At 37.3% G+C, this 12,136-nt stretch overlaps 1 protein-coding gene across 8 annotated transcripts in view; it reads left to right on the top strand.

Annotated features, from left to right (window-relative positions):
- The window catches only part of ANO5 (anoctamin 5), a 65,682-nt gene that overhangs the window by 14,672 nt on the left and 38,874 nt on the right, over window positions 1–12,136 (top strand). For 2 of the 8 annotated variants that reach the window (XM_079965268.1, XM_079965269.1), the window contains exons 2-4: window positions 4,114–4,184; window positions 6,916–6,963; window positions 10,501–10,545. In XM_079965268.1, coding sequence (XP_079821394.1) covers window positions 4,114–4,184; window positions 6,916–6,963; window positions 10,501–10,545 — 164 coding nt within the window. The remainder of the gene's footprint in view (window positions 1–4,113; window positions 4,185–6,915; window positions 6,964–10,500; window positions 10,546–12,136) is intronic. The other 6 variants (XM_079965271.1, XM_079965272.1, XM_079965270.1 and 3 more) reach the window with 5 other exon arrangements.

Here is a 12,136-nt window from a genome sequence, read left to right on the forward strand (position 1 = left end):
ATCTGTTTTATACATTTTAGCTAATTTTGCTGGTGTTATATACCACCATTTTGTTTATTTTAAAGTAGCTTGCATATATCAACAATTTTGAAACACACAAACAAAATAAATTGTGCAGAGGAAGAGGCATCAGCAAAAATCACCTCCCCTCTTCTTGCATTAGTGGATACCTCTGTTGCTTCAGCAGTGCTTCTGTGTGCACAAGATTCCACACAGTATGTTGAACTAGGAGAGGATATTAAGAGATTTGCTCTGAATCAGGATGTTGAAAACCAAATGAGGAACAGGAACAAATAACAAGCAAAGAGATACAGTGACTAAATCAGAAATTGGAGAAACAGAGGGCACTAAAACCATATCCACATGACAGAACTTCTGCTGGGATGATCTATTTGAAAGCCTCTCACCTCATGTTTTGGCCTGAGGAAAGACCTTAATTATGCAAGTCTTTGTCACTAACAAGGGGAACCAAAGTACAAACCAAACCAAAGTTGGGTTCAAATGTGGCTCAGCAAACAAGTTTTCATTCTAAAGAAGGATGTGGTTATTTCCACAAAGAAACAAGTTTTACATGATTTATTTATTTCTTCTGTCCTTCAGGGTAGTAGTAGTGTCATGGAATTCCATGGCTTATTTGTGTGTCTTGAGGTAGATTCACACCATACCTCTAGAGCACATGACTTCCCTGAAGAATCTTGGGAAATGTGGTTTTCCCTTTACAGAGCTACAACTTTCAGTGCTCTTAACAAACTACCATTTCCGTGATCCTTTGGGGGAAGCCATATGCTTTAAATGAATGTTGAATTCACTTTACATGTATGGTATGGATCTGCCCTGGTTTAGCATTGTGAGAATGAGCCTTTGCAAACCTGAGTCATGCATGAACCTCCTTCCCTCTCCTCTGGTGTGGCCTACAAGGAGGAGAGTGTAAAATCCCACTTCTGGTTTAGATTAACCATAGTTTTATTCTGTTGTCTGAACCCTAACTGTAGTCTTGAGTATAGTATGGTTATACAAAACAAGCCAACTTCATAAACTGTGGCTTGTTTCATTTCATCATTGTTGAAATTAACTACCATTGTCCAGGTTTGAGTGAGACAGAAATCTACAATCAATTCAAAATGGAAACAGAAGCTTCTGAACACTTCTCTGTAGCTATGAGAGAGGAGAGGTACGGTAGTACCTAGGTTGTTGAACTTAATCTGTTCCAGGAGTCTTCTGATTGGCTGCAGGAGCTTCCTGCACTCAATTAGAAGCTGCAGAAGTCATGACAGACATTTGGCTTCCAAAAAACATTCGCAAACTGGAACACTCACTTCCGGTTTTGCAGAGTTCGCGATCTGATTTGTTCAGGAGCCAAGCCATTTGACAACCAAGGTACCACTGTACTCAGATTCGTCCAGTGTAGAGTGTTCATTACACTCAAAGGCAGGGAAGTCTGTAGGTACAGAACAACATGTTCAGAGCAACAGAATGATACAAGTCTCTTGGTAGAGCTGGTTTGAATCAGATTTATTATGTGTCCTCTCCAGGCAGTTTTAATCCCTTTGCCACAAAGTAGATTTCATTCTGCTTTAGAAACACAAATCATTTCTTTAAAGATTTGTTCTGCAACAGATATTGCACAATGGAAACTCAATTCCTTTGTGCTATGTCTGTTCCTTGCGTTTTGACATTGCATAGGCACCTTTGCTGTACACTTTTCGGTTCCTGCTTAAAACACTTTTGTTCAGGCAAGCCTATCCAGACATGTTGACATGTTTAATACATTTTACTTTAATTTTATTTATTTAAAAATGTTTTTAATTGTCTTAAACTGTTTTTGTTGATAATTACAATATTTCTTGTAAACCACATAGAGATTTCACTATAGCCAAGTGAAATGTAAAGTTTATTAAATAAAGTGAGTGTGTGCTAGAGAAAGTGCTTGCTGGTTAGTGTATGTACCTCAATATGTTTCAAACACATTTCAAAGGAAATTTAATTCAGTTTTCCCCTCCTTTCTATCTAATGAGATGTAGTTGTAAGTCAAGAAGATATTAAGTTTCTTCTTTAGCCAAATTTAATTTTTTTTAGTGTTTCACAAACTGACTTCACAGAATTGCCTTCCATATAAATGGGCTTAAGACAAAATCCTAAGCATGAAATCCAGTGTACAAAATCCTAAACATTCATATTTGGTAGTCGGTGACAGAAGCATCAAGTATAGGTTGCATGTGAGAATTAGGATGAGTTCCATGTGATGGTACTTCAAAGGCATTTTACACAATAAGTCAACAAGGTATGCTAATAACATTGCATGTTCAGCATACAATGTTCAATTTACATATACTACTAGATTCATGAATGCAAGCTCAGCATAGTGGAATACAAAAATCCAAAGCTGCCATTCTAGGCACGCTTGGGGGCGGGATTATGGTGAAATCATTTGGGCTCATAAATGAATGGTCTATGATCCAAAGCTGTTTGGACTCTCCACTGTGCACATAAAGCTCTTCTTTATGTAAAATTTATGGAAATTTTCAAGTCATGAAAAACAACCAGTTTTGCATCAGGAGGAAGTTCCAAAGAACAGGTCTGAGTTTCTCCATTGATTTCAGTGCAAATAGAAATAGTTAAACTGAACAGGAAACTCCTAGTAGGTGGGGGACTTGATGCATATTTTAAAGCTTTCATGACCATACGAAATAGGTAAATTGTGGTCGGTGTTTCATACTGGAATGCAAGAAGTTAACTGAATACCAGACATAGATGTTTCAATTGTTTTCTTTCTCACTGGCAAGCAGTTAAATGAACAGCAGCAAGGTATAAGGTTATAAAATATTCTCATGTATATTATCACTTTTGAAAGATTATTTACCTCATGTAAATTATATAATCTGATATCAGGGCATCAGCTGGCACCATAAAAAACCATTTGTTAGACATTGTATGCTTGCAGGTAAAATAAACAGCTCTTATTGAGCTCAGGACAAAGTGTGAACAGAGAAAAGCCCATTTACAAGAAAGTTCTTCATGTGAATTCCTGCATTGCTGTTAGTTATTAGGATGCATGTTGTTCTGTGGCTTTTCTTCATGTAGTGATTCAGAGGTAGAAACTCTATGTAGGGTAAAAGTGTGGCCAAAATACAGGATAATCTTTGCTTGAAGGTTCATACTTCTTTCAGTGTACAAAAGACAAGATCCCATTGCTTGGAGAAGCACAAAAAAGTATACTTCATTGATTCTTTAACAATGAAAGGCCAGTTGCATTTTCAGGAAATGGCTACAGAACAAGCACAACAATGTATTTAGAGATGGTTGACATGTTAGTCTGTTGCAGCAAAAACTGCAAAAAAATAAATAAATTGTGGCACCTCAAAGACTGACCCATTTATTATGGCATAAACTTTCGTGGATTATGTGGAGTGTCGAACAGAGTTGCTGGTACACATAGGTGCCAACTCTGTAGGGTTGAGGTGCCTGCAGCCCCCCTCCCCCAGTGTCTTTTGGGATGGGGCTGAGCTCCCCCCATCTTGAAGGGATGAAGGAGGCCAAGCCCTTCCTCGCCCACCTTCCCCCGCCCTCTCCCCCACTCCCCTACCTTTGTCCTAACTTTTGCCTCAATTCAGTATGTTTGCACAGATGTGACGAAGGGCTGTGACTTTAGCAGAACACATGCTTTATGTGTAGAAGGTCCCTGACATCTCCAGGCAGGGGTGGAGAGCCATCACAAATCAGCTAGCTCACCAATAACTCAGTAGAAGGCAGCTTCCTATGATGCGAAACACACTTGTCCTCCCTTTGCTGTACATGATGCACTACTTATTGTGCATCATGTGCATCCTGCCTCTCAGGATGTAGCTACTAAAATATGAAATCAATATCCCAGAATTGCAAGCATGGCTACACTGCCAGAATTGTCTGTGTTATGTGACTGCCAAGGGCACCTATTGGTTAGTACATGTGAACAGAAAGAGTAAGCCTCATTAAACTCAGAAAGTCTTAGCTCTGAGTGAACATATTTAAGATTGGGCTGTAAATATTTCTTTTAACTTCAAACATGAATTATTATTATTATTTAGGGAAGCATACATTTGAGGTAAATGTGACTTTTATTCCTGTATTCTTTAGGAGAAGAAAGCAATGGACCTTTATTTGAAAATTTATCAAACACAGATTCAGAACTGCCTTGCAACTCTGAGGTAAGGTTTAACTGTGGGCACAGTTCATTTTATAAAATGTGATTTTTGATACTGAAAGGGAAGTAATGCTGTGGGTAAGTGAAAACCTCATTAGATTGCCAGTAATCTCTCAGGGAAGGCATACACCTTAATATTTAGAAATTGGCTTTTAAGGAATCAATTATAGAATTCTCAGGGGAAATCGGAAGACAAAAAGAGTGGAATGCAGGGCCTTGCCAGTCTACAGAAGACAAGCAAAATGGAGCCAGGAAAGTTTGTCCACCCTAAATTCCATTGCGCAGCAGAATTGTGCAAGTGCCCCCTAATCTAGGAAACTGCATATAGAAGCCTGGTTACATGTGTGAATTGGTTAGATGATTAAGCTGATGAATGCTACATGAAATCAAATAATGTTATGTGATTTAGATATGAGAAAGGCATCTGTGCCTTGTGTTTGTATTCCCATATGATATAATAATAAAAGTATTAATTCACAGTTCTCATCACAGTTAATGCTGTCCATTTCTTTGCATAGCTGGAAGAATAGTCTAACCTAGTTCAAGGCAGCTTCCTATATCTTAATGTATAGTGTTTTTTTTAACAACCCAACTCAAACTGTATTTATTTTATATATATTTAGCGCTTTATTTATTTATTTATTACTTTAGGCTGATTATTAGAAAGTCTTGATTTGATATTGGTAGCCCACTTGTTGTATACTTTGGATACTGTATGTACTTGCTCTTGTAAATATATATTCTCTTCATTACTTTAGTGAAATTGTTCAGGTTGCGAATCGCATACCTATCATGAGTTTAATGAGTTTAAACACGTGGTAGTATTTGAGGGCATATACCGGTACTATGTGGGAAGAACAATCCTTTATTCCCATACACCAGGAGAAGAGTTGTGCTTTCACTACACTGGTACAACATCTGCCATATTCTAGACTCACCATCCCAGAAAAACACTCTGCTCCAAAATAGAGTAACAGCAACCACCACACCCCATCGTCCATGGCAGTGGAGTGAGGCAATGGTGTGGATTTGAGGTTGAGGTTGCAGAGATGTCCCCATGTTAACCAGATGTAGGAGGAGTCAATCTCTGTTCTCTCACAAAATACACATCTGCCAGATATAATGATGTCACAGCATCTTCCAGTGTGTGAACCACCATTGAACAAGCACGAAGAGGCCAGTGTATGTATCCCTGCACATAGAAGTTTATTTTCCTTTGTACCATAAACTGTGCACAGGTACTGTTTATTTTTAAACATAATAGCCACATATTGACAGCAATAATGCCCAATGCCATAGGGACATAGAGCTGGAAAATGAGATGCAAGTTCAAGATGCACTGTAGAGGAATGGGGAGGGCAATATGATTCTGCTCACTTTTGCAATTATATTTCAAAACAAATGTATTTTTGCTTTATTGGGTAAAGCCTGTGTGTAAATCTGATACTAAAATTGTATTTTTTTGGCTTTTGGTTGCAAAGCAAATGTAAATTCAGCAGCTGCATCGAGGCTACACATATGATAAATATAGTAGCTTAATAATAAAAGGACAGATATTTGCAACTTCAATTAAGTTTTTTCAGCATTTTAAATTCTGATTTCTTTACAATAATTTACATGCAATGCATAGTATACAAGATGAGTTATGGATAAGCCATTACTAAAATGTTTTATGAGTATGCATTTTGAGTAATATTTATTGTGATGAATGTTAGCCTAAAATTAGTTCTGCTTGGCTGCCATACTTTCACATAATAAATACCTTATCCACTTTGCTTGCTGCAACAGTTACTGTCCAATATATTCTGTTGTACATCTTTATCTAATTTAAATACGAAGGTGATCACTTCTTTGAATTTTTGTGCTAGATGCTCAGTGACAAACTTGAATCCAGTTTAATTTGTGGATGAATATCACCATCTGGCTTTTATTGTCTAATACTGTAACTTGCTCATGCACTCATATGCACTGGACTGAAATTAACCTAGAAAAATTTGCACATCTTGTTTCATATTCCCTACCTGTATTTGAAACTAACGCATCAAACATTTGTCTTTATATATCTTTATGCATCACCACTATATACCCCGCTCGACTGCCAGTTTAAACTCATGTTTTGAGATCACTGTTGGAAAACCTTATCCTAAGCATTTGTTTGTTATTACATAAAACGTTAGATCATTTTTCATACCAAATTTACTCACTTCTTGAGGTATACAGCAAACTTCTAATTTACATAGTAAATTTGATTGCATTCAAGAGACCGTTAGATTATAGAAATTTCCAAAAGCTTTTAGTGACCAACAGGAAATTTATTATGATAAAAATGTAAAGAAAGCTTCCTTTCCCCATCATTTCCAAATGTGGAATAAAACTCTTATCAAAACCATAGCCTTTTTCTATTTTTATTTTTTTACAGCAGAATAACCAAAAGATTATTAGATAGAAACTTTTATTCCTGTTCGCAAACAGGAAGATAATAACCATGTAAAACATAAATTACTGTCGTTTAAGTTTCCTCACTTTATTTCCTCACAGGAAATAAAGCTGACTGGTGGCTATGGCAGTCTATTGTTTCCTTGAGAATTAAACTGGAAATTACTCACTGCAGCTTTAAAAACACATACAAACCCTGCAAGGCTTCATGGTTACTGCTGGGTTTTTTGTTTTAAGCACCCTGCAGCTTTTGCATCTACACTAATCCCATTATATTTTTCTCATGATGCCACTGGCAGGGCCTAAGTACCACTGAGACTACATTACTCATCTCTGATCTTCAAGGGGTAAGCAGCAATCAGTGGCAGTGGTTATGCATCCCTGCATGAATAGTGTTGTCTCTTACTGTATGTCAAAATGCAACAACAGCAAAAAAATATTTTCCAGTTTTCTTAAGATATTTTGGATATCCCTTCAACAATCTGTGCAATAGACTCTCCAGAACAGTGTGGAAGGTAAAATGGGAGACTGCATGAGAAATCAGCAACAATGATCCCCCTTTCTCTTATATTAGTAGACACCTCTAGTAGAACAGAAGCCATTCTGCAAATGCAATGGTGACCCTTGATTTTCTTCCTTTGAGTTACAGTATCAAGATTTCAGAAATAAGGGTAATGTCTGTTTCTGGAATGACACTTTAGAATAAGCGATTACCCTTTAGATATGGAGTCTCTGTCCATCCAAAAATTAAATAATTCTTGTCTCTTTAATTGCCTAGTGTTCTCAGTTTGCTGGCATTCATTTTAATCATTAAAATGGACAGTGGTATCAAGGACAGAGAGTACACCAAATATGAAGTGACAAATTGCATAAAATTTCCACACAATGCTGAAAACTGGAAAGTTTTTTTAAAAAATTTCTTGGGTTTGCTGTGGAATGAGTTGCTATTATGTGTTTGGATCTTTTCTGCTGTTTTAACAGGACTTTGGGTTTATTTTCTACCACCTTGCTCATTCATCTGTCAGTGGGAGTCTGCATGCCCCTTCTGAATAAATGGACTTTCAACACCCCCTCGTCTTGTACTGAAGCAAGCATAAATGTTGGGCAGTGGGGAGTCCCTAATGGATCAGTTTGAAAAATGAAGTCCAAGAAAGTGTAATGCTTTGCTTTATTAATTACTGTAACAATATGCAGCTAGTGAAAGCAGGATAAAAATGGTATCTGTTAACATTCTTAACATGGTATCTCGCTTTTAATCCAATGAATTTTGAATGGAGTTGAGGCAGTCTGCCTTTCAGGTACACCTAGATATCCTTAGCTTCACGGACGAAATTATCTGAGGTAGCCGCTGACTTCTTACTATCATTGTGTATTGGTGTTACTAATACTGGTGTTACTTTTCCATTTATTTATCTATCCGGTTTGTGGTGCCCGATGGATGGATCTTTATCATTATTTACTGTACCGCTCCTTGTATTCTGAGCCAAGAGAAAGTTATAACTCTGGATTTATATTTATTTATTTGATGTGCTTAAGTGAAGTAGGCCTATTTTAGTTTTTTTTCTTACCTAATAACTTCCATGAATGTTTGTCTTTTTATGGTTTTAATCAGTGCTTTTTTCCCTAGTGGGACGCTGGGGTACGCATACCCCTAAACATTTTGTGAATCTAAGTTTGGCCTCATTGAGGGGCAGTATTTCAATATGTATAGGAAAATGAGAGTACCCCTAAACTATGTTTTTTTTAAAAAAAAAAACACCCCACAGATTTTAATTAATATGTTATATAATATTTTGTACAATTAAGCAATATAAAGTTTGTAATTGTGAAATATAACTCCAACACAATGTGTTGTGAATTTAAAGATCTGGAAAAATATCGCTGTGACTTTTTACTGCTTTTTATGACCATATATTCTTCCTTGGTATTTCTGGTCAGTTGATCGCTCACACTTCCATCCCAGAATCATGTTAGCAGACTTCGGTGATATCTTGGTTATCTTACAATACAGTGCATATGCATCATGAACATCATCTCCTTTTTGTTCACCAATTTTATTTCTGAAGTGATTTGTTGTACTGTACATGTACAGATTGCCAAACTGTGGTCTGTGGACCCTAGTGCTCCATGAGCTTTATCTAGGTGATCCACAGCATGTCTGCATCAAACACTCATATTTATTTTTAATTGTCTTTTATTGCTTCTTTTTATGTATTTTATTGTATTACAATTTGAAATTTATGGCATGCAACCTGTAATGCAATAAAATACATGATAAGAAATAAATGAAGCAATTAAAAAGCAATTAAAAATCATCCAGCATCTAGCACAGTGCATCACGATTGCTACAACAGGCAGAAAAATCAATAAATGGTCTGCCAAGACTTCAGTAATTTTTAAGTTGTCCACAGGGGAAAGGGTTTGGGAACCAGTGGCATATGCAGCAAATAATTCTTACAGTATTCATCTGATACAATAAATGTATAAGCAAGTATTATTAAAATAAGAAACACCAAGAACTCTTCTGTTAATATAATTTGGTGGTGGAGGCTGTAACCAAAATTTGCTTTTCTTAGCTATGTTACTGGTGGCTGACCTCTTATTTGTTTTGGAGTTAGTAGCTACCTTTAGGGAATGAAGTGCTAAAAGCTTGTACACAACCTACTTAGCTGTTGGGTACAGACAACTTGGATCTTGCTTTGACTTTTTAAATAAGAGGGCACTGAAACTGGTTTTAATCATATTGTGGTAAAAGCCTCAGGACAGAAATAAAATGTGAGGCTTTTATCTGTTCTTAGTTTTATGAACTGGAGGGCATATCCATTCTTCCAATTTTGCTTTGGAGCATGTAACTAGAAGCATGGGAAACTGCCTCAGAGAAAACTCTCGCCCCTGCATGGAATGCCTCCTTTTCCTTCAAAAAATACTTCTGATAACAATAACTGCAGTGCCCACTACATAGCTCTGAAAGTTCTCCTTTACTGCTATGTGGACAGAAAGGGACGTGGGTGGCACTATGGTCTAAACCACGGAGCCTCTTGGGCTTGCCAATCAGAAGGTCAGTAGTTCAAATCCCTACGATGGGGTGAATACCCGTTGCTCTTATCCCAGCTTCTGCCAAGCTAGTAGTTTGAAAGCATGCCAGTGAAAATAGATAAATAAGTACCACTGCGGCGGGAAGGTAAATGGCGTTTCCATGTGTTCTAGTTTCCATCAAGGTGTTCTGTTGTGCCAGGAATGGTTTAGTCATGCTGGCCACATGACCTGGAAAGCTGTCTGTGGACAAACGCCTGCTCCCTCGGCCTGAAAGTGAGATGAGCACCACAACCCCATAGTCGTCTTTGACTGGACTTAACCATCCAGGGGTCCTTTACCTTTTTTTATTTTTTACGTATGTGGACAGACTAGTCATACAATGGCCAAGTTCAATTCCCTTTCATCACATATATTTCAGTGTGGACACATAAATGCAACTTGGGGTGTCTGCAGGTATAGCTATAGCTTCCTGGCATCAAATTACCTTGATTGTAAACTTCCAGCTCTTGCAATAACAGGAATTGAATGCAAAATGCTCAGTCTGTATTTGTCCATGGGTGTCTCTTGGAGCACATTGTTTTCTTGTTGTGAATGTGTCATAGAGAATTTAAGAACCAGATCTCCAAAAATGATATCTTGAATGTATGATATACATATTAGAACTTAAGGTCTATGTGAGCATATATTGTCTTTGAAATAAGTATTCTTTATTATGGCAGGTTTTATTACTGCAGCCATAACTTTCTGATCTGGAAAAATGAGTCTTGTTCCTGACTTTACGCAATTGTAGATTTAGGTTTTTTTAAAAATAGTGTGGTGACATGCTAATTCCCTGTTGGTTGTTCCAGAAGGCTGGAAGGAGATACAATCTGTTCCTGAAGCAACGTCTCAGGGTAAACCATAGAGAGCTGATACTGCTAATAGCTTGGATGGCTGCAGTGATAACAAGCTTCACTATGTGATGTCTCTGGTTAATTGGGAATTAAATTTGTAGCCTCAATAGTCTTTAAATAAAGAATAGTTGTTTGCATAATATAAACAAGAACAGAATTTAGACCAGAAAACCCCCCAATAATGATCAGTGATTTTTAGCTTGTTTCTTAAAACAAAACAAACCCACAGCCACCCTAACATAATTTCATGTTAAACTTGATGACAGCATCAAAGCTCTGCCTACATGACTGCAAACCTTATCCAATTATTTGACAATTGGACATTATATGATATTTAATTTCTGATGGGGTTTCTTCAGCATTGAAAAACTTTGTATTAGGGTGAACTTAATATTACTAGAGACTCATTCTAATCATTGCAAGGTACTGCGTACCAACTGCAAGGTACTGAATACAAACCTAATTGTAGATTAAATTAAGCTCTGTTTTGCATGCATATGTTGGGAGAAACTGCAATTGCTGTATTGGACCAAATTTCCTTCAAACACCCAACCACCATGCATTAGATGAACATTTGCATAGCAGCTGTTGTGATTTATGAGTCTGCTTTCTGCACAGAAATAAAGTGCTCAGGGATATCCCATAAGATAAAATGGAACAAAAAGTACAATTAAGAGTCAGTTCAACAGTGTGATAAAAGCAACATATGACATTGTAGCAAAATTATGAAAAGGTGCAAATGACACTTGAAACTCTGTCTCTCACACACACCCAAAATTCAGCTAGCAGAATAAATAATAATATGGGCTTCGTAGTGGAATGAAAATGAAGAGCTACCTTGCATAATTGTGAGAATGAATGAAACCAGTGCTGCAAAGCATTTGGCATTGCATATAGCCTAAATTTCTATATACGGTTGCTGCTGCACTACTGATAGCACCAAGTCTAGTGGAATTCAGAAAGGTAAACTTAGGATTTTATTGTTTGTTGCATTTGTTCTCCACCTATCCATAAAAAAATTACAAAGGCAGATAGCACTAAAGTCCACAAAATCAATTGGCTTGACTGCACACACCATAAACAATAGTACAGTAAAATCAGATAAGAAATCCAAACAGCGGAAGCCAGTTAAAAACATTCAGTTTCAAACACAGAGCAGCCCAGAAGAATGACTCAGAAGGCCAATGTCTGGTTAAATAAAAATATTTTTTTGCCTGCCTGCAATGCCATCCAAGGTCCCTACTGAAGTTTAGCCTAACTCATAAGGGACTTGACATGGTGCAAAAAAAATCTCAAATTTACTCTAGTAATGAGATAGCTTTAAGAAGGCCTTGCAGTAAAGGAAGCCTCTAGCTTAAGGCACCCACTGCTGTCTAGGGTATATAATCGCCAATTTCTCGCCAACTGTTTCCCCTCACTATTTCCTTGCACAGTAAATTTGGGAAGGGGAGGGAGACACAGTACTGGAGGGTTGGCAATAGAAGGCTACTGACAGGGAGTTTTCCTTGACTTGGTCTTTCCAAGTTTTGTTGGAGAATTCATGGGCAAGCCCTGAGACTTCACTAATGAAATTCAGAATAGTCAAGCCAAT

This window comes from Podarcis cretensis (assembly GCF_951804945.1).
Source record: "Podarcis cretensis genome assembly, chromosome: 1".
Classification (NCBI taxonomy): Eukaryota; Metazoa; Chordata; class Lepidosauria; order Squamata; family Lacertidae; genus Podarcis; species Podarcis cretensis.